Source organism: Strix uralensis, chromosome 9 (genome assembly GCF_047716275.1).
Source record: "Strix uralensis isolate ZFMK-TIS-50842 chromosome 9, bStrUra1, whole genome shotgun sequence".
Classification (NCBI taxonomy): Eukaryota; Metazoa; Chordata; class Aves; order Strigiformes; family Strigidae; genus Strix; species Strix uralensis.
Genome location: NC_133980.1, coordinates 12,321,457 through 12,344,140, shown reverse-complemented (window position 1 = coordinate 12,344,140; position 22,684 = coordinate 12,321,457). Strand labels below are relative to the sequence as shown.

General features: G+C 52.8%; 1 protein-coding gene across 6 annotated transcripts in view; it reads right to left on the bottom strand.

Annotated features, from left to right (window-relative positions):
• RUBCN (rubicon autophagy regulator) overlaps positions 1–22,656 on the bottom strand; it is a 32,904-nt gene extending 10,248 nt beyond the window's left edge. Inside the window, exons 1-14 of one of the 6 annotated variants that reach the window (XM_074877328.1) lie at positions 22,525–22,656; positions 10,870–11,023; positions 8,360–8,443; positions 7,248–7,407; positions 6,975–7,081; positions 6,261–6,401; positions 5,886–6,042; positions 5,102–5,485; positions 4,488–4,532; positions 2,535–2,630; positions 2,243–2,358; positions 1,561–1,765; positions 1,088–1,189; positions 232–306 (exon numbers count right to left, since the gene is read on the bottom strand). In XM_074877328.1, coding sequence (XP_074733429.1) covers positions 232–306; positions 1,088–1,189; positions 1,561–1,765; positions 2,243–2,358; positions 2,535–2,630; positions 4,488–4,532; positions 5,102–5,485; positions 5,886–6,042; positions 6,261–6,401; positions 6,975–7,081; positions 7,248–7,407; positions 8,360–8,443; positions 10,870–11,023; positions 22,525–22,649 — 1,951 coding nt within the window. In that variant the 5' untranslated portion in view covers positions 22,650–22,656. Of the gene's footprint in view, positions 1–231; positions 307–1,087; positions 1,190–1,560; positions 1,766–2,242; positions 2,359–2,534; positions 2,631–4,487; positions 4,533–5,101; positions 5,651–5,885; positions 6,043–6,260; positions 6,402–6,974; positions 7,082–7,247; positions 7,408–8,359; positions 8,444–10,869; positions 11,024–17,476; positions 17,581–22,524 lie in introns of those variants that run through there. The other 5 variants (XM_074877322.1, XM_074877325.1, XM_074877324.1 and 2 more) reach the window with 5 other exon arrangements.
• Between the last annotated feature and the right edge of the window lie 28 nt (positions 22,657–22,684).

Sequence of the window (22,684 nt, the reverse complement as noted above, 5' to 3'; positions counted from 1 at the left end):
ACCGCGTGGCAAGATGCCCTGGGGGACGGAGCCCACAGCACAGCTCCTCTGCCTCCTCTGCTCCATCCTGCCATATCATCCTGCCACAGCTTTTCTTGCTGGTGGCTGGATGATACATTTCACAGTGCCCAAACCAGGCAGATTTCTGAGAAGTGTGCACGTGCACACACACACACACACACCTTGCACACACACGCACGCGTGCCGCAGGGGAGCACTGCGGGGTACTACCTGAGAACAAGGAAGCCATTGACACTGAGAGGCCGTTCTTGGACATTTGAATCAGGTTAGATCCATCGTTACCATCTGTATAACACGGTGATGACAAAACAGTTGACTTCAGTGCTTCAGCCAGGCCAAAGAGAAAGGGCATAATACAAGAGCAGCACTCGCACGAGAGAAGCCCAGAACTGAATTCACACACCCTCCGCAGGCTTCAAAACTGAGCCCAAAATCTAGTTGCTGGGGACTGAAAGGAGGGCTTTGCTGTCAACAGTCAAGAGACGAGAAGTTTATAGCTGGAGACTAGAGTGCTCCATCTTCTTTTTAAAGTCAGCGAGACTGAGGTACTGCTGAGAAGTAAGCCATCCACCTCAGAGGATGAACAAGGCTCTGAAGGAAAGGGACACCCAGGGACCCAGACAGGTCTCCTGTGGGTGATAAGCTCAGCCACCCAAGCTGCCAGGAGCAGAGACTACAGGTATTACAGGTCAGGATGTGACCAGCGCCCACCACTGCCACCCACGAGATAAGTGGTCAGAGCTACATCTCTGGGGTGGGGGAGAGCAGGATGGCAGCTCTCCCACCTCTCTCTAGCTATGTGGACCACGCAGTGAAATGGAAACCACCTACCAGCCAGAGGCACTGAATGCTAGAGGGTTACAGAGGATTGCAAAGCAAAGTCATGCCACCACATGAGGGGAAACTGTTTGCTCTGCTCATGCTCAGAATTCAACCATTCGTTTGGGAAAAGCCATCCTGAAGGCCAGAGGGACGCAGTCTTCTTCAGTGGGACGGACCTCAACACAGCCACACCAAGGAGAAGTCTGTCTCTATGCAAGAAACCAACACAGCTATTCCCTCCTACCTTGGATCTCGTACTCTTCCACATCCTCTGCGGAGCCCGAGTCAGAGAGCCGCACGGAGCCATGGGAGCTAAACTGGGACCCGCTGTCTGTCGCCACAAGACCTGGGAGAAATGCAGCACAGCCAGGCCATCAGTGGAAGTGGTCTGAAAGGTCACTGACAGCTAAGGGAGAAGCTGATAGCCAGGCATGGCCAGGGCAAGGAGGGATGGAGGTCAAGGATGGAAAACACTGTGGGTTCAAAATGAAATTACATGCTATAACTCAGCACCAGCAGCACACAAGCGTTATCAGTGTACAGTATCAGCCCCATTATAGTCTTCAATAGCAGAAGATTTTCACAAATCTCTGCAGCACCTTGGTAGCAATATGACTGTTTCCCAAGAACAGGCAGGAAGGCCCAATGCTATAAGGACAGGCAACAGACAGAAACCCCACATCGCACTAGCTGATGAGCCCAAAGCACATCACCCACTGTCTGAGCCCATCTCCTGGCAGGTAGGGAACAGGTGCCTCGTGCGTATCTGCTGGCGCCGAATGCGAATCTTTTGTTTAAGCTCCTGGATCTCCTTGTCGCTGTCTTCCTCTTCCTCCTCCTCCAGTTGCCGGCTCATCATGTTGCATTTCATCAGCTCAATGGCAGCGATCAGGGACTCTGAAATGCTGAAGTGGGCATTCTCCTGCAAGGCAAGAGCAAAAGCATTCAAGGTTGTACCATGGAGAAACTAGAAAGATGTGGCAAAATCTTGTTCCCCACCTGTGACAGGAATGAGCTTATTACTCATGGAAGGTGGTAGAAAGTCCTTAATAGCTATTGATCCCACAAAACCTGACTCTTCTCTGAGGACCTAGAAACTAAAGCCTTCTGGGACACCAGAATACTCCAAAACACAAGGGCATCCTACAAAGAGGATGTGCAACCCATCCACTCTGGGGAGTCAGCACATGTCCCTTAGGAGCCCTAACATGTTGCAAAGCTGCTGTGTATATGCTGAATGGGCAGATCCTGGCTGCCAGACACCATCGAGGAAGTCAAGTTGCACACAGCTCTGTAGCAGGAAATACTATGGGATCATCTTTCCCACAGAGGGAAGTATCACTGAACCTGCTGTAAGATACATTCTCCAACACAAACAGGCTGCTGCTGCCTCCCTCACCTTCTCCAGGTCTGCACAGCTGCCGAAGTCCTGCTCAGAGAGGTAGCTGATGAGGGACTGCCCTTCCGAGGGTCTTCTGAACATCCCTTCCCCCGAGCTCAGATACTGTCCAGAGTCTAGAAAAGCAAGAGGCAAATGTATGAGGGAGGGACCTGCTGTTACACCCACGCTAATGAGCCCAGCCAGTGCCCAACCAGCACCCCACAAGCAGGTGCCAGAGGGTGAGGCCACTGCAGCCGATGGAGAAGCCTGACCAGGAGCGAGTGTCCTCACTAAGGCTGGCTGTACTCACCGTACTCCATGTAGAGGGAGTTGGGTGTGCTCAGTTCACTGCTCTGGGTGGAAGCAGAGACCGGCCCTGTCCCTCCGCCTGGATCACCATGGGACTCTGGAAAGGAAGATGACACCAGGCACACATCAGTATCCCAGAGGCACCCAGCCACTGCACAGGGTGAAATGAAAGGGGCTCAGCATCACACGGGCAGGCACAAATGGATGGGAAGCAAGGAGGGACATCTACCTGCTCCATGCCACAGCTGAGGGCAACCCCAGGAGGGGACAAAACTTGAAGGGCACTTCAGGCAGGAGAGGAGAAGGGGAAAGGAGAGAAGCTCCTGAGAGCCACGGAGCAGTCAAGTCCCGAGTCTTCCTCTCTTTACCTTAACAGAGCTGGTGAACACAACAGGCTCCAGCAAGTGCATCTGCCAGCCCCTCCTTCCTTCTGGAGCATCTCTGAGGGAAGAGTTATCCCCCAGGGCAGAGAGTCAGGAAACAAGGGGAAACCTGAACAGTCAAGGGATCTGTGGGGCTCCCAGCCCTGAAAAGCAGTCTGGACAACAGCAGAAGGAGGCATCTGAAGGACATGCTCTTGCTCAGCTAGAAGGCAGTGTTTCCTGCACACAACCCTGGAGCATGGGCTGCAGCGCTCAAGGTGACCTACACAGGCTGCGGGCAGGGCTCTGCCCCATGCACGCACTGTGGTGCAATCTCTGCCAGGCTGAGCCAGTGGGGACTGCCCAGAACTGGCCTGACCGGAGACCAACCACGGATGGTGCTCTACGGAGAGCCAAGGCCCCAGGGAGCATGTGGACTGAGCAGCTGGGTGGCAGAGGACTGCTGAAGGAGACTGAAAACACCCCGACTGGAGCAGGACAGGAGCATACAGGTGCGGACATGGGGCAAGCGCCAGCTGACATCCTGACATCCCAAGCACAACAGAAGGGCAACCCCATCCTCTCAACCTCCTACTCCTCTTTGCTCCCTGCTTTGTGCTGTAACCCTGATGTGACTGGAGGCTCCTGAGCCCACCAACACCAGCATCTCCCTGCCAGGACCATGAAGCAGCAGCCACTAAGATGGGGCTTGTGACCAATCCACCCCACAGGCTGTGTGACAAGGGACACCCATCGGGGTGGGAGGCTCTCACAGCTAACTGTTGCAGCCTGGCAGCAACCTGCTGAAAACCAGCACAGAAACCACCTCGCGATCACCAGCCTGGGGTACAGAAGAGCCTACTGCTGAAGGGTAAAGCGAGACAGTGCTTGGCATCCTCTGCTGGAGCTGGACACGTCTGCCTGAACACCCACCACCTCCACGACGGAGCCTTCTCAGCACCCAGATGGGAGCTTGATAGACCCAGTGCTGCTGTTCAATGGATGCAAAAGAAAACAGTCCATTTTTCTGAGCTGCTGATACTTTCTGCATGTGGGGCAAAGGGATGGCAGCACCCCAGCAGCTCTGCTCAGGAGGAAACGTGCCCTGAGCCAAGAAGAGCACCTAGGAGTCCTGGCTGTGGGTGCAAGCACAACTGGCTGGGACATGGCTGAACTCAGCCAACATCAAACCTCCCCATACCACAGATCCACTAATCTTGCGTAAGCAAGCTCACGCCTGCTTAGCTCCCAGCCCTTATTTGCTAGATGAGAGATGAAACCTCTCCTGGCTCCCGAAGCAGCAGGGTGGAGGGAAGGGCAGGGGATGCAGCTCAGGGACTCAGTGGCCCGTGCTCCCTAATGCCATGCAGGGGAGCTGGGCACCGTCTGGGTCTGGTCCACTGCTCCCAGAAACCAAGCTGGGATCTTCAGTCAGGTCACATGCATAAACCTGACCATGCTCCCAAGCACCAGCTGGGACACAGGGAAGAAACAATTTTTTTTGTTTTCTAAATGGACACTAATGGGTTGATGGAAATCCTGAACTTGATGCAATGATCACTAATGAAGGGCTGTTACACTGGCTCCCAAACCTGCCACTGGATCTTCTATTATAATGGTGATATCCCTGAGGCCTCCTGGGCAGACAGAGGAGGAGGGCAGCATTAAGGGAGAGAAAAAGAGAGACAGACCAATTACTACTCATCAAGGACCTCCACTTCTCCCAAGAAGGCAGCACCGGTGGGGCAGAGTCTCACAAACTGGTTGTCCCCTCACATCCCACCACCCCCTACCATGCATTCACCCACTCAAGAGCACAGGAGGACCCAGCAGGATGACATCCTACCAGTAGGATGAGCCCAAGCCCCAGTCTAGTGCCCTGCCATGGCTCCATGCCCCAGCCAGGCAAGGCCAGTGGGGAAGCAGGACGGCTAATGCCACAGCATCGCTGCCATTTTCTAAGTTTTTGGTAAAAGCTGCCAATACCAATAACAGACCATCCCAGGATGTTCGGGGAAGCAAGGTGTCAGCCAATCCCTCCAGTGCGGAGCAGGAAAGCTAAGGGCAAAGACCAAATTTCCCAAACGCTCGCCCACTGTTCCCCTTGCCAACCCAATCCATGGAATCAAAGGGGTGGCCAGCATCAGCCTCCCAGTGCCAGGGACTCCCACATCCCAAAGCCATCACAGAAAAGCTGCCCCATTACCATGTAACTTCCCCGAAGCCACATTGGTGTCGGAGTGAGAGCGCATATGGCTCTTCTTGAGGATGCCCTGCGGAGCTGATGACTGTCCCTCCGAGAAGCTGGACCGGCGCAACAGGCTCAGGCCTCTGCTTCCACCTCCACTTGCCCCCTGCTCCCCCAGTGATGAGACCGAGTCCAGCTTCTGGGAGCTGCTGGAGGAGAAGAGTTTGGAGCTACTGCTCTTGGTGCTGTTGGTGCTGGCACTGCTGCACGCCCGGCCCCGGCGCCCCAAGTTCCCGATGGCCAGGTACTCCGGCCCGTCATTAACATCGCTCTGCGGATCTTCCTGACTCCCCGTCCACGTGTCCTCGCTCTGGCTGGTGGTGCTGGAGCTCATCTCGCTGCCTGGAGAGAAGGGGTCTTTGGGTGAGGGGATGTGGAAGCGGGTGACAGAGCCAGGTTGCTCCAGAGGGGACCTGCCCTCGCTGAAGGAGGAGGACCGGGTGGATGGGCAGTGCTCCCGGGGCTGGTTGGTGCTGGAGCTGACAGACGAGCTCGCTGGTCTCCTGTCTGGACAGAGGCAGGAGCAGGATGTCACACACCCTGGCACAAGCAGACCACCCTACGGCAGTAAGTTTGTGGCTTCACACCAGCATGCCCACCAGCACGAGCAAAGGCCAAGGACCTCCCTCCCACCATGGGCAGATATCCTTCTCGCACCCATCCACACAATTAATCCAAGAGCAGAAAAAAAGGCAAAGTCTTTTCTGGGTCTATCCTGAGCTTCCCAGCCGACCTTTGTTACCTGAGAGGCCAGAGGAGGCTGGATGGTGGAGGCCAGAGAAGGACCCAAAGCACCGCTGCTGCGCACAGCCTGCAGCCGGGACGTACGGGGACGCGGGGAGGGCAGTCAGGCTCTGACTCTTAGTCACTGGAGGTGGACCATCACTCTTCCTCGTAAGCTGAAGAGAAGTGGCATCATTAACAAATCAGCATTTACGGGGCTACACGTCAAAGGAGCAGCAACGGAAAGGAATCGACCTGCGAGTGCCTGGTCACCAGCCAGCAAAGGATGCGGCTGCCCTGGGGGCAGGAGAATGGGGAGGGAAAAATGAAGCAGTACAGAAGGGAAGCGGCTCTTTGTGCGCAGCTACACAGCAGGCTCCTGTCAGGAAATTACCAGGCTCTCAGTGAAATGATCCAGGCAGCCCAGCGCCCCAGGCAGACGGCTCTCGTGTCCTTCAGCGTCGTGGTCACACATCTCTCTTGTCCCAGCAGAAGGGCCTGACGCGCACAGGGATGGCAATGACGTGCCAGCCAGCTGAAAGAACACAGCCCTCATTTAATGAAGCCTCATTAATTGCTCTTCTCTGGGGAGCTCTGTGCAAAGAAAGCAGCCACTGTTCCCCTCCTCTGGGGAGGGAGAAGCTGGCACAGGGCTGCACAGGGGGGTCACTGGCATCACCAGCAGGAGTGGGGACCCAGGTGTCCTGGGGTGCTGCTCATCCCCTCTGAGGGTGGCTGTCCCTCATGACCAGGCAACTCTGCTTGCTGGCCCTGAATCCTGGGACTGTTGGAGAGAGCTTTAGAGGTGCCTCTTACAAGGAACTGGTCTCAGGTCTCCATACTCAAATCCTCGATGCCAGCTAAAAGCAAGGTACCTCACTACAGGCTCCACAGAGCCATGTCCCCCACCACAACCCCTGCCAGGCTCACACAGGCAACACAGGGACCAGTTAATGGCTCTCCTCCCCTCTTGGAGCTCCTTTTGCTACTTCCAAGTCCAGTCCCTTGTCCAAGAGTTCTGTGTGCCCTGAATGAGACCTTGCACAAGCAGTCACAGCCAGCCAGTGTCTGGGGAGAGCCAGATGGAAATGCCAGGATCTCAACTCACCATGGAGGTGTCGATCTGAGCCAGAAGCCTGGGGTTGTTCTGCTCAACAGCCTCCAGGCACTGCAGCATAGCCGTGACATGGGCGTCACTGAGCAGGAAGGCAGTGTCTGGGGAGAGAAAACTGCTGCTTGGGGTGGGTCCCTCTCATCCGTGTGGTTTAAGAGCACTGGTTGCTCTCACCTTTTCTGCTGTCCCCCTCACTCCCACACAGCTTGGAAATGACACCAGCTAGATATTTTCCTAATAAGAAGGAAAACGTCCCTTTCTCTTTACCTGCGTAGAATTTCCTGATGTACTGCCGGTTCCCCAGGAGCGGTCTCAGCTGCGCCGACAGGCAGTGGCACTGCAGGCTGTGCTGCAGCCACAGCTGCGCGATGGCCTGGTCCCCTGGGCCCTCTGGGTCAGGCTGGCTGCTCTCCTGGAGGCTGATGAACTGGAAAGGGACGCCAGGGACATGTTAAGGCACATACAGGCAAGCAGGGGAGCAGGGGCTGTTACACCGCACTGCTTTGGTCCCTCTGATAACGGCAGCTTTCCAGTGCCAGTCACCATCAGCGGGAACAAGGACACATCCCAGCAGCTCCCCAGTCACCAGGGAAGCAAAAGTGCCGGGGAGGAACAACACTTCAAAGGTCAGACAGCGACCAAAGTCCTCTGACAGCCACCAGCACTATGAATTTCTCTTGCATGCTCTCCTATTCATCTGCCTCGCCCCTGACCTGGAAGGACCCCACACTCCCAAACCCAACTCGACTCTGGTGGTGACGGTCATGTTCTTGCCGACACATTAACTGGGGAAGGTTACAGCAACGCCTGAGCAGCTGCAGCTTGAAGAGCTGGACTGGAGTCACACCCCACGTCCCCCCAGCAGCAGGCTGGATATAGGGACCACCAGTGCTCAGCCCCTTGCACCCATGGGGACCACGGATGTCAGCACGGGGCAGCCGAGGACCAGGAGCACCCCTGTGTGCCAGCGGTCAGCACAAGCCAGCAACAGCAGAACCAAATGCATGGTCAAGGCACAACCCAGAAAGGGGACAGCCCAGGCTTTCAGAGGTTTGCACAGATGCATGAATCACCCCTGCGCACACACACAAGCACTGCTTGTGCCGGTTCCCTTGGTGATGCCCACTGCACCCAGCCGAGCCGAGCTGGAGACTGGCCTGGGAGAAATAAGCAGCCAATTGTCTCAGCCCAAGCCACGACAAGTTCCCAGGATATGGCTTGTGCACAAACACACGGCTGCTTCAGCCTCCACAAGCCATGGAGCTCCTTTACCTGTGGCAGGCCAACAGCCAAGGCGCCACTATCCCACCGGTGAGGCTCGCAGCCCAGCTGCCCTCTCCCCTCCCTGCTGGGCATACAAGGCCACCACAAGAACCCACCTTCTCCAGGTGATGAGCAGAGCCAGGACTCAGCCAGCGAATGTCCTTCACAAACTGCCAGTAATCCTTCTGCCTGCAGCACACCTGCCCGGGACAGGGGCAGTTAGATACCACCACTCAAGTCCCAGTTAAATGACAACATCCCCCGTTAGCCCCATGCTACCATGACTGGAGAGCCCCTAACCCTGGCAAGGTGGGCCAGAAAATGAGACAGAGGAAGAGCAGCACTGCTTTACAAAGGAGAAACAATGCAAGTGTACAACTATAACACAATTTTGCAGATCAAGGGATAAAGTCAAAAAACACTGGCTTGATGTAGATAAGTTGTCTCCTGCCCCTCCCATGGTGACCTCTCAGTTGTGGTCAGCCCACAAGTGACCAGACAACAGACCCCCCAAGCTTTCCACTGGGTAAGACTGCAGTCCTTCACACCATGGAGACAGGAGAGGTCTTGGGCCAGGGATGGGACCTGGCACCAAAGGGCTCACATCCCTGCTGCAGCGCCATAAGGATCTTAAAGCCAACCACAGGTCTGCCAAGTTCAAGGTTGACCAAGTTCCCACATTACCGTTCCCCTTCCTGCTGGAGCGGGACCTGGGGGAGAGTCCTGATGTCTCAGCACTGCAAAGTCAGACCTCAGTGAGGGGACATGAACAGCAATGTGGAAACACATCCCAGCAAAATTAGCAACCATTGCTGTCTTGCGATGCAAGCCACCACCGAGGACACCAGTATGGCTGAGCACCCCAGATGAGAAATCTGGCATTGCATTTCTAGCAGCTGCTGCTGTTTGCCTCAGCTTTATTCAGACAATGAGTTATTTTGTTCTTAGTTATTCTTCCCATTAAAGAGGAACTGCAGCAGAGTTGCTGTTTTCCTCACCACTCTATTGGGCGTAAACACAGCCCCAAAATGTGTCTCTTCACCAAAAAGCTGATTTTTTTTTTCCTCCATCTCTATTTCCTCTTTCACAAGTGTCAGAGGAATGGGTTCTGTTTTGTGGTTTATTTGTTGGGGGGGGGTTGTTTGTTTTTTTAAGACTAGAGAACTAACATGGCAATTTTAGTCCTCTAGAATGAATTGGTGTTTTCTAGACAAATAAATAAAATTCACTTAAAAGTTTAAAAGCCTCTTACCCTAGTTCTCTTAACATGCACATATGGGTTTTTTCACCTTTTTTTAATTTACTCCCACTTGTAGGAAAAAAGTTGGTAAGAAAATAATAAGTAAAAGAAATTGTGTCACTGGAGCAACTATGAGAAAACTGCTGTTAGGAAACTGTATTTTTATGGGCCTCCCTTCGCAGCTCTTACAGCTTGATTGGCGTCACACGTGCCCAAGCAGAGGAGACATTTCTAAGTAAAACAGCTGCCTTCATCTACAGTAAAAGCATCGAGGAAGGCAACACACCGTCCTGCTTTGCAGGTCTGGCACGAACTGTTACCAATAGACAGACAAGTATAAATCATTTAAATCTCAATTCCTGAAGCCTATTAATAGCACATCTATCAGAAGGGAGCACTGTACTCCTCACATGTAAAAGGTAGCTCCTCTCTCCGCACATCTCCCAAAGAAGGTCCCTGGTCCATGCCACTGGGGACTAACGGGAACAGAGCAGCACCATAATGAGCGCTGACTGCAAACTTAATAAATCCAGGGAGCATAACACCCTGCTGGGACAACCTGCCAGCCTGGCTCTTCCTAGAGGTTTATTAGCTCAAGTGCAGCATCACATAGGTGTGGTTTTCCTGCTCCTGGACCCAGCTGGCCCATGCAAGCTGCCTGGGGCTCCTCTGCATCACTCTCTTCTCCCATTGCTCCCTGGGTGGCAGAGCTGCTGATGGGAAGCCTGCCCCCAGGCACGCCCTGAAGACTTGCTTCAACTTTCCATTGTAAATTAATTGTGCTGGTAATTGCAAGCGGAAGGGGAGACCTTCAGGCCTCTGCACACAAGTGGGAAAGAGAAATTCTTCCAGGCAGCTATGGAAGGGGGAATGGCTGGGTGAGCAACTGCAAGGCACAAGGACAGTCTGGAAAGAGAGATCCCATTCACGCAGAGCATGGACTTGGCTGCCAGCTCCTGTTATTAACACAGCTAACCAGAAACAGTAAAGATGCGAGGTTTCTCTTGCCAGACCTCACTGGGGAGTTGTCCAAGTGCAGACGATACAGGGCTGACTCATTGCAAATGCAACTTTATCGCTTGGCTGCAGCAGGAAAAAAGGAGAGAGCGGCTGGCCTCAGCACAGGGGGCACAGGTACTTAGAAAAACCGTATCGAAGCTGGATGAGATAAAATGAACACACACCCAGGTTCCCCTGACAACCACAGCACTTACCAGGCAGGTTCAGTCCCTGCTTCGATCATTTCCCACACTGCTACAAGTGTGGTACCCACTCCATGCCACGAGCACTGAAGCGAGCTGCAGCAGACTGGACTGTCCCACCTGCTCATGACAGGCACCGAAGCTGCTACAGACAGGCAGCAGTGCAGGCAGGACAGAGCCCTACCTTGTCGTGGATGAGCCCGTGGTAGAGGATGCTGTGCATGTCTCTGCAGAGCCGTTCCAAGCCGCCATACTTGGACCAGACATTCGGGTTGCTGGTGGACACCAACCCTTCCACTGTGGTCTTCAAGTTGCCTAGCAGCTTCCAGTGCTCCTTCCTGCAGAGGAAGACAGCAAGTTGCATCAGATACACAGCAAGAGGAGCTTCACAACAGGAACACGGCATTGCACTCTCTCCAAGGAAAATGTAGTCAGGCTTTGGTGGTCCAGATGCTAGCAAAGGTGAGCTAAAGGACTTTACACCTCCCTGTGGTCTCCCATGCATGGTTTGTGGACAAGAGGCCATATCGTAGTGATTCTTGTGATGACTGGTAGCCACCACCAATGTGGTCTCAGGAGACGGCCAGAACAAAGACTGACAGCTCCTGCAATATACCACTTGCTCAGTACAGGCCAACAAAGCTGAAGGACATCTTTCCAGCCAGCCCCTTGCTTGCTTCACTTGCGTGCTCTATCTGAGACTGTTCAGAGCAGCTGCCTGTCAAGAGTACAGCAGCTGTAAGGCAACTGCATGACGTCCACCACATCTAGTAGACACTGGCCATGCTGCACCTGCATTTACAGAGACTGGCACTCCCCGAGCAATGCACACTGCCCCGAGCACTCCAGCGCCGTCAGGATGCAGAGGTGCTCCACTCCAAGGTTGGTAACTCTTCATCTGCATCTCCATCTCTACAGCTGCTCTCTGGCCCTGAGCTGCTATAGGTGCAAGTTGACTTTCTTGCAAAAGCGTTCATCGTGTTCTGGACAGAGATTAGCAACTTGCAGGTGTACTCTTGGGCTTATACAGCATTTCTCATCACTATCATCCCCCTTGGCTACCCTGCATACAGCAAGAAATCACCATTATCTGCCATAAAGCAGGACTAACGGTGCAGAGAGGTAACATCATTTGCATATGCAAAAGCAACTTTGGGGAAGGAAGCTTTGGATGACTGAGGTCCCCACTCAAGCCACTTGACAGTGTTGCCAGAGGAACAGCAGCTGTCAGAAACATGTATTCGGATAGGAGCCACTCTCTCAGAAGCAATAGGAATGTTGAAAGGTATATTTGAGCGTGTAAACACCAAAAAAATATGCCTCTGCAGGGTCTGTAACAAAAGCACCGGAGGTGACAGCTTAGAATGAAAGTCCAGCCTTTCAACTGGCAAGAAACAAGCCACAGTGTTTAAGCTGTTAATCTTTCCCACAGCAAAAAACAAACTCGATTTCCAAAGCAAAAGGAAAAAAAAAAGGAAAATAAATTTAAAATAAATAACATTATTTAAAACTGCTCCCATTTTCATCCCTTGTGGATGAAAGTATGGGCTGCACACTTCTGCAGCACAGAGAAGGACACTAAAAAATAACAAAATCCTGGCATTTAAAACCAAGCTTTTCTCACCAATATTCTCTTTTGAGACTTGTTTGCTGTTGCCAAACTGATTAAATGAACAAGCAGATCATCAAATATTGGCTCTACTTCAAGCTCCCATCCACTCCCTTTGCGAGGTCTCCCCAGAGAAACCTCATCACTTTCAGTGCCCACCTAAGTTTAAACAACACAGAAGCCAACCCATCCCACCAGCAAAGCCTGTCACCCTGACAGCACAGGAGCTCTAAACCAGAGCTGCAATGCATATGGAAGTATGTATATGTTTATGAGGTACTTAGACTAAAAAGTAGGGTCAGGGCTTTATCTCAGGAGAGACCGAAGAAGAAAGCACAGATATGAATCAAAGGCAGCTTCCTGAAGGAGATCTGACTTGGGGAGACACAGAAAACTGATCCAGCTCTTCTGAATTTATGGGCTTTTCCCATCCCTACCCTGAAGGATGCAGATGCCCTTTGACCGGGGACCGGCAATGCCGCTCCCCGGTCAAAGGGCATCTGCAGCCACTGAGCTCAGAACTTCACCAGCTCCTCCCCAAAATATTTCTAACATTCAGATTTAGGAGATGCAAGTGAAAGCTCAGCCACGACGTTGATCTTCCAAGTCAGTGAGTCAGGGGAACTCCCTTCTGTGTTATTTCATGCTATAAAAAGCAGGCGATGCACACAAGGACAAGGATGCGGGGGTAGGACACGCAGAGCTGTGCCTTTCCAAATGAACTGTCTCAATAAAGAAGTTGTGCATCTCCCCAGAGGTAAGAAACCAGGATCCAACAGACTGGGGTCACAGCTCCGTCCTAGCACAGGAAAACTAAGGTTAAGCAATCCTCAAACAAAATAACCTCAAAACGTTAAAACATTGAACTCAGAAGCACATAGAAAATGAGCAGCACAAGGAAAGCACCTTTGGAGAGGTGATGCAGAAGGTACCCAAAGTGAATTAAATCCCTGTAAGACAGTAAGGACCCCATGGGACTTGTTGGCCCAAAGCAGTTCACAAGTTGGATGCACAAAACCCTAATGATAGCCAAAACAGAGCTGTTTCTGGGCTGGAACATGGTGCATGCTGAAGAAATGTCACAGTCACAAGGTTGAAGAAATGAAACCCATATAGTTGGCTGCAGGTGGCAGGGAAATCGAGAGAGCGTAGCTAACCTCATTTCAGCTTTGACCAGATTTGTGGGTTAACCCTGAATTAGCAGCAGGGTTTGCTCCCCTCCCATTGACAGAGCCTGAGCTTGGGCTACCAGGAGGGATGGAGAAAGCCTGAGTCCCAGCTGCCCTCAAGTTCCCCGTTTCAGCAGGTGTTCAGAGCAATATTAAGAAATCTGTTTTGTTTTCACTGAATAAAGAGAATTCCCCTTTGATAGTGCTAAAGAAAGTCTGACACGGGGTAAAGCCAATTCATATTACATTATTAAAACACCCCGACTTACAGGAAAGGCAAAGTGAGCAACACACCCCAGACTGGTCATGGTACACAAGCAGAGCTTCCCCTGCAAGAACCACATGTGTTCCTGCTCTAGCAGAGCCTGGTTCCCCCAGCCAGAAGGGCTGAGGGTGTTTGCAGGGGCCATCGCTGGTGGAGCACCGGTGAGACCTCAGCCATATCCCTCTCCTTCCTTAAAGACAACCTCTGATTCAGCCTCCAATTTTAACCACCAGCTCCATAAACCCAGTGCTGGGTCTCCTTGTTTCACCACCACAAACTGTATCTTCAGGTACAGCAACATCAAACCACCATCAGGAACTGTCCAAAATGTAACTGAATCTTTGCACTGGAGTGATAAAAGACAAAATCTGGCCTTGGAGCAAGAAATGGCTTAATACTGCTTCTGATGACGACAGGGAAATGCTGCTTGCTCACCCAGGGCTTTCTCAGCCCCTCCATGCCAGCAAGGGTAGGAACTTCTCTTGGTCCAAGTCAGCAAAAATGACTCACAGCAGAGGCAGGGAGCTGTGGTGCTGACTCAGGTGAACTTATTCATTTAAAATAAAGCCAAACCCTAGTCACTTTCCAAAACAGAATCACAGAGGAAGCTACTATTCAAAAAAAACCCAACCCAAACTGCTTATTCTTCTTGCAAACAACATCTGCTGTGTGTCTCCCTGTGCTCTGCAGGAGGCATCTAGCAATGGTTGCTCGAACCTTGTCCTCTACCTGGAGGAGTCTCTTGATCCTTCTTAGCACACTAAAGAGGTCAGGCTGAGGACGCTGTGGTCATGGAGGGACTTCCGCCAGATCTCCAAGGACATTCCTATACTGGCTGTCGGTTCCTCCTGCAGATCCTGAAGGTGTCGCGTAACCCGCTGCTGCGTGCAGCCTGCTCCCGCCTCGCCATCCCCGGGTCTCCCAGACAACCAGCAGCCCCTTCCCTGGGCTCCCCCACCTGCTCCTCCGGCAGGCTCAGCAGTGCTGGGAAAAGGGATTAAAAGAAAGGCAGGCTTCGTGCAGTTCATCTGCAGCCATGGGGAGTGGCTGACGAGGCAGAGGAAGCCAGAAGAGCTCTGCCAGCCCAGCAGGTCAGCCCTGCAGTGCCTGGGCAGGGAGAGCCAAGCAGGCTGACTTGCACCAGTACTAAAAGCTTACACCGGTGTAAAACCGGGGGCACAACCACAAAAGGCTCCCCCAGCAAACACAGCCCAGAGCTGCTGCTTGCTGGAGCACTCCTGCTCTGTACTGGCAAAGGATGAGGGAAGAAAATAGGGATTAAAGGTGGGTTTTTTAGCCTTCTCCCAGCATGGCAGACAGTTTTACATGCTCATCCTGGCGAGGCCTCCCACAAGCAGATGACCGCAACCTGTGGACCCACGATACTGTCCATCAGGCTTCAATCTGCACAGGACCTGCCTGCGACAAGCACGCAGGCAGCCAGAGGCAGCGACAGGCAGAGCAGACCCCACGGCAGCCCACCTCCCTGGAACCAGCTGCTCACCTTCCTCCATCGCTCCCAGCACAGGTTCCCCTTAGGGACCCTCTCCTCTGGCCCTGCCGTCCCTTGGAGCCTCACCGGTGACAGAGTCGAAGGCGGCAGCTCTTCACCAACCTGCCTGGCTGACCAATGGCCCCTCTGCTCCCCCCAGGACTGCCGTGTCCTCCACATCACCCACCCTCCTCTCCGAGGCACCGAGAGCCCTGTTCTCCACCTGGCAGGAGAGCACCAACCTTCCTGCCGTGTGTCTCGATGGACATCAGCATTACAGCCCCTGCTCCCCGAGGCATTTCAGACCTGCTGCTTAACAGGAGAGACAGCAAAACCCAGCAGGAGATTGTCATTTTCCTCTCCTGCACTGACAGAACAACAGACTTCAGCAAAATAACTTTTGCATCTGCATTTCCTGTGATCTATGGGAAGATGGATCCAGTGACCTCTATCCCATCGCTATCAGTCACGGCCACAATCTATAGTGAAATGGCACCTCACTGGGAATTAAAATGCTAAACCACTTGCACAAAGGATAACAAGGCTGTGCAAGGCCCGTGCCAGGATCCTCCCCAGTGCCTCAGTGACAGCCAGAAGAACAAGCAGGCCCCCTCGCGTGCCAGCACCAGAGGGGATGATGCCCTCCTCGTCCCCGGGGGAGTGCTGGGGGTGGCACCACGTCAGCCCTATTAGTCACACGATGGTACAGTTTGGTAGTGCAGGACTTGTACTTGCAAAGGCAAGAAAATGCACAAAGATGCTTCTGGAAAGAAAAAGAAGTGAATGCAGTCAATTCTTTTCACCTTTCTGAACCTGCTGGGCCTGAATCATTAGCTAAAGAGGGAGAAGAGCTCAAACTGTGGAAATCAAAAGGCACCCCAGACCTGAGCTATAGCTTTAAAAGCACCAGTAGCATTTTCCCAGCTGATACTGCCAGCAGGAATAGAGCGGCTAGCTGAGCCCCTCAGATAAGGAATGCTTCTCTCCCATATCAAGTTTCAGCTGCTCCCTCCTCCCCAGCCAATACTCCCATTTCCATCCAACACCCACCCTGCGTTTGTGAGCACCAGGGCAAAACCAAAGAACAAAGCAAAGACTGAAGACACGCAAAAACCTGAAGTAAATAGGACTCGTCATCAAAACACCTCCAGGGAACCACCTCTGATGCTTTTATAAATGCTAACAAGAAAAACCATGCCTAAAGCATAAACGAAGACCACGCAGGTGAATCTGCCACAGCAGGGTGTTCTCACCGCCAGCCACGTGCAGGCGCAGGGCCTCGCCTTCAGAAATAAAGAGAAGCTGAAGATTTTTCAGCACCTAGAAGGGGCGATGCAGCCAACTGCCAGGAGGGTAAGAAGACGTGATCCAAAAGCAGCGAGCTGCAGAGCCACCAGAACAGCGTCAGGGCAGGATGGTTTCATCCCTAAGCACGAGGGGTGCGGAGCAGAGGCCATGGAGAGTGGCTGTGACCACCACAGCAGGGACAGAGCACCGGGTACTGAGGGCACGTGTATGTGGCTGTCACTCCTTTCCAGTGGCCAAGACGCTTGCCCTGGGCAGGGAGCAGAGCGATGTGCTGGCCACGGCTGGGTGATGGTGGCCACAGGCTGCTCTAACAGCCCAGCTCACCCCCGTGCTGCCTCCCCACGAAGGACCCAACCGGGGGCAGCTGGCACGCTCTGCAAACACTAATCCCCACCCGGCATGGGGGGGGGGGGTGTTTGCTTCCTCCCAGATCGCCCCCGAGTACCCCCACACCTGTGTCCTGGTGCTGGGGGTGCGCACACATTCCCGCACACACCCATGCAGGACATGAGCTCCCGGGGGCACCCCGGACACCCCCACGCATCCCTCGCACTCCCCAGGCACCAAGCGCACACGAGCACTGCTACCACCCGCGTTCTCGCAGGCGCATCCCGCGCTCCCTGCCGTGTCCTAGATCACCTGCACACACCCCCGTCCCCCACGCGTGCACCCCCTGCGCACACACCAGACCCTGCCCCCCGCGCCAGCACACCCTCCCCTCAGCGCACACACGCTTCCCCCATGTCACGCCTCCCACGGATGCCCACGCAGGCCCTGTCCCCCGGTACACTCACACCTCCTCACCGTGTTCTGCCCCCACACACGCACCCACCGGCGTGTCACACACACGCACACGTGTCGCACACCCTCCCCGGCGTACCGGGGCTCCCGCACACCCGTGCAGGCCCCCCCCTCCGCGTCACGCCGTGTCCCCACGCGCGGCCCCACCTGCTCTCCGCGCGCCCCTGGCGGGACCCGACCTCCATCCCGGGCGCGCGGTCCCGCCGCCGCCACCGCCCACCGCCGCCGCCGCCGCGCCACCGTCACGTGGGGGCGAGCGCCCGCCCCGCCGCCGCCCCGCACTACAGCTCCCGGCGTGCACCGCGGCCGCCCGGCACCCTCCGCGCGGCCAGAGCACTACAGCTCCCGGCATGCACTGCGCGCGGCCGCGCTCCGGTGCGGGCCCGGCGCCATGGCGGGCGTTTCCCCTCAGCTTCCCGCCCCTGAGCTCCGCGCTGCCCTCCGCCTCCAGAAAGCGAACGCTCCGCGAGTCGACTCCCGGCGTGACTAGGTGAGGCGAGAGCCTCAGGTTTTCCTGTCAGGCACGGCAGGCGGCCCCGCTGCGGCGTCCTCCAGCTGGCCGTCACCCGTATAGGTACTTACACCCAGCCCTGTGCCTCTGGCTGCGGTAGGAGCCCGAAGCAATAACGCTGTTCTCGGCGTGCCAAAGCCGAGTTGCCAGGCCGGTTACTGTCAGCCCTCTGAGTAAAGTGTTTGCCCTGGGGTTTAGCTGCACCACAGTGTAAAACTACAATAATTGCTGAGATAACCGTTTACCAAATCCTGCATCTGAGAGGTGGTGAGAAAATCGTGGTGGCAAGGAGAAAAGCAAAGTGTGTCCAAGAGACAGCTGATGCATTGAACATACCAGCAGAGCTGGAGAAACTGATTTCTGCTCTATTGCCTGTAGTAAAAAGGATGTGAAAAATACTGCAGAATTATATGTACTTTCCAGTAAAACACAGTGAAATGAAACTTTAAGAAGTGACACTGCTGCCATCAGACTGAGAACAGTCAATGACAAAATATTATAGGAAACAAAACCCAGATGCACCTCCGGAGTTGTTTGATGCCTCAGAAACCAAAGGTAGTCATTTGCACAGTGGAAACTTCCTATAACTGTTACTGTTAATGATAAATATATGCCACTCACTGATGCTGCATACATGAAGATACACCCCTCAACCTGGCACTTTCTATGTGGCTTACTTTACCGGTACAGTACTTTGGCAGCATTTGCAGGAACAGGGTTCTATACTGCTATTCTTAAGGCAATAACAACAACAAAACGTCTTTCAGAAAGCAATTAAGAGACTAGGACACCCCACACATAGTAATTGTATACAAGTGTGGAACAACAACTTCCAGCATGGTTGTCAGGCAGAAATTTTCTTACAGAGACTACTGCACTGATTGCACAGGTTGAAAACACTGGTTGTACGTGGCATGTTTGGTATCAGGGCATCAGACTATGTGTTAACTCTCACAGTAAAAATATTGGAGTCATCAAGACTTGTGATCATCGTTAGATGATCATGTCTGGTGAAATGGAGCATACAAATGAAGCCGATCGATCTAATTTATTTCCTAAATCAGAAAGATTCTTCTAGCTCCACAAATCAGAAATAGCACGGATGTTGCTTAACAGTGATTTTTTACATTTCTTTAGAAAAATCTCTCCTTTTCTCCTGCTTCATTATGTTGTTTTGCACATATCACTTAGAGACACTGTTTATGTAACTATTGTCAATGCCTGTGCCAATTTAGAGAGCATATAAAAAATAATTCCATCAAAAATAAGCCTGATCCCACAGAGCCTATAGTTACACACAGATGTGTTAGCTTCTGGGACAGTGCTGAGGCTAAACTGGAGATTAATCCTCCAGTGTAAAATTTGAGGAGTGCCAATAGAGGTCAACAACTGTAAATGTATGAAAGCATGTATGTATCCTTTTGCTGAACAGTAGCAGAATTTGGACCTGCACAGACCCGATTGCTGTTTGGGGAATATTTGGGTGACATAAAGTCAGTTACTGACTCAATGTAATTTCTTTACTTATTAAAAGTACCTCACAGAGAAGGCAGAATTGGAAGTTATTGGTAGATGCCAGACAATTTCATGTTAGGAATAAGAAGCTGTGCCACTAGGGAAGCAGAAACCTCCTCTAGAAGACGCATGTGAATAGCTCACCTGTGGCTGCACTGGGATCAGTGCAGGTGTGATATTCCACAGCTCACAACATACAGCTTGGACTAGACGGTCCCCTTTGGCTTTAAATCTATGAGTGCATTTAGTACCTGATTCTTTGGGTGTGGTTTCTGCTTGGTAATTTTAACACCTCCTCTCAGAAATTTTAGCTAGGATGTTCAGCAGATAACATCTAGTCTGCAATTCCTCCACAATGTACCAAAACAACAGGGGTTACTAGGCAGCCAGGCCGTGAAGTCTCATTTTTGCGAGGAGACAACTGGTGCTCAGGAAGAGTCTGGGAAAGGCCCAGGAAAGAACCAGCCCCAAAACTTACTACAGCCTGTGGATGCTTTAGACACACTGTCTTCTTACAGTGGCTACAAACTCAGCAGGGCTGCGGTTATACAGTACTAGTTCTTTATAACTGCCAAGGCCACATGGAAGCTTTGTCACTTGGCTCGATCCTGACACAATCCTGAGAGCCAGACAGAAAACCAAGAGCTGATGTTTGCATGGTTGCCCTCATGATCCCCACAGTATTTCCGCCATTTTGAACACAGAAGAAAAATACTCTTCAGGATCAGAGAACTTTTGCCTCGTTTTCTGTTGTGCTGAACGGCAGACAGCTGGTGTCCTGTTTGGATAATAAATGCAACCCATGGATGTGGTACAATCTGGATTTTGTCTGATTTCCACCTGTCACGAGGGCAGGCAGCATCTGCCACCTTTGCAGTTAGTGTATTTGTTTTGGGTAAACAGAGCATTTGTTTATCAGTGTGACACAGTCACCAGATGGAGCTGCACCCTATAGCATCATAGGAATTTGGTTTAAAGTTTTTTAAAAATAAATCTTTTGATACCTCTATTATTAGTATTTATCAGTAATCTGGCGATAGCATCTTCGCTTCAGAAATGTAGCCTGACTTTAAGAACCTCAAGTCCTACTTGTCATCAATCACTTGTCATCAAATCCCACTTGTCATCTGGAAGAAAATGCATAAATTATCAAATCTGTGGCTCCAAGACTCCATGTCTGAACTTGTGCTATGCATGGAGAACACGGAGAAGAAAACGGGGTGGAACTCACAGCCTCCAGCACTGCAGTCACGAGCTCCTCCTGCTTGAAGGGAAAATCTCTCCCTTGCTGAAGATGTCCTATGACAGTAACTGAGCCATTCTCTTCTAGACAACAGAAAGTAGCAAGAGGAACATCCAGAAGCACGTTATTGGCCTTATTTTAAAAGGGAAGAGATGCATAAAAAGTGTAAATGGAGAGAACAAGGCCTTGTCATCAGTCTGTAGTACAGGACAGAGCAGAGGCCAGAAAGCCTCAATTCTCTCCTCTCATTCTTGCTTTTCACAAGAATACTCCCTGAAATATCTCCTGTTCTGCAGCTAAGGGGCAAAGGCCTGCACAGTATTTAGGCGCAGGTGGCTCCCTTAAGCACAGAAGGCCGGAACTGTGCCAGGGATCACGCACACGAGGAGCTCGTTGTGTATTGGGTACTTAGGATATCACATTTGTGACAGAGTATTTATTTTAGCAAACGATCATATGGAGTACGTGGGCAGTTAATGAAATGTGGGAGTGTTCCTACTGCAAGGAGAAGGTTTTGTGTAAGGTCACGGGTATGGAAATATTTATTCCTGCCCAAGGGCATTCGCAACATAGTCCCTGGAGTCTCAGTATGGAGCTCCCCCTCTCTGGAGGCAGGCAGGCAGACCCTAAACCAAAATATCCTTTGGTTGTGTTGCAAAACCTACTGAAGGCCAAGGGCGAGGGAAGTCAACTTTTGAATGTTAGCTGCAGCGCAGCCCTGGAAAACACTCCATGAGATGTGGTCGGTCGTGGCTGGTGACCACTGTGAGAGGGGGGATACGGATTTTCCTTTCAGCATTTACTGTGTGGTTTCTGAAGAAAGTCCAGCCCCTGCAATCACACTGTCTGCCCACCTGCTCCTTCCTTTACTGCCTCTGGAACTCACTGACCAATTTCAACCAACTATGAGCAAGACGTAGAGATTTCAAAGATAATTACCATCCCTTAAGTTTAATAAAGAGAGTGCCAACTGAAGGAAGTGCTGCTGTGTAAAAAAAACGTAGATCCCAGCCCTTTTACAACTTGTTTAGCAGCAGCCAGCTGACCACTAGGTATGTGTCTGACCCACCAGCAATACACACCACTCCAAAGAAAGCAAATATACAGGGGGGAAAAGGGGCTTCATTAGATTCCTTATTCAAAAACCAAGTTGTTAATTTCTCTTCTGAATTTCTGAATCATGTGATTCTGACCAAAAGCTGAAGATAACAGCTCTGAAAAGAACCCAAGGAAAACAAAACGTCAATAGTCATACTATTCTGTTTTTAAGTAGGAATTTTAAGCCTAAAATGATATTTTGAAACAGGAACCTGGTTGGAGCCCTGCTGTTTGACATTTGGAGACGTAATTCTGCTAGAAACTAGCCTGTGTTGGTTTGTCTGTTTACAGAACAGGTTATTTCTCCTAATTACGCTGGGGTTGAAGGCGAAGGCATCTCGTGTTCAGCTTCTCAGCTCCACCTCCGCACTCCGTCTGCTCTCCGGCCTGCCCAGGCCTTCACACCCTTCGACACAACCACCCTGTCCTGTCCCCCAAACCCCCGGCCCCACCACCAGCAGCCACGCTCCCAGCGGCCCCAGGCCGATGTGGCAGGGAGGCCCTCACCCTTCCCAAGGACACTCGCTGTCCCTGGAGAATCCCTCCTGCAAGCGGCCTCCAGACGGCCCGGCCGCCCGCACGCTGCCCTGCGGGCCCCGCCACCGCCTTCCGCCGGGCCCGAGGCCGCCCCCCTGGCCCAAGCGCGGCCCTGCCACCGCCCGCTGCACCCTAAGGCCGCTCCCCAGCCCAGGCTCTGAGGGCAGCGGGCACAAGGGCCCGCTCCGCGGCACGGCGGGAACTGCTGGGGTGGGCTGCGGCTCCAAAGGCGACGCGGGGGGACAAGGACAGGGACGGGCCCGGGGCCGAGACACCCCCGTCCCGCTGTACCTGCTCCTCCCGGCCGGCAGGGGGCGACGCGCCAGTTCCCGAGCGGGAGGGGTGGAAGCGGAGAGGCAGCTCCTCTCCCCGGCGCAGGCGTCCGCTTCCCGGGCTGAGGAGAGGTTCGTGCGCATGCGCCAGCCGCCGGCCCCGCGGGGGAGAGCTGCGG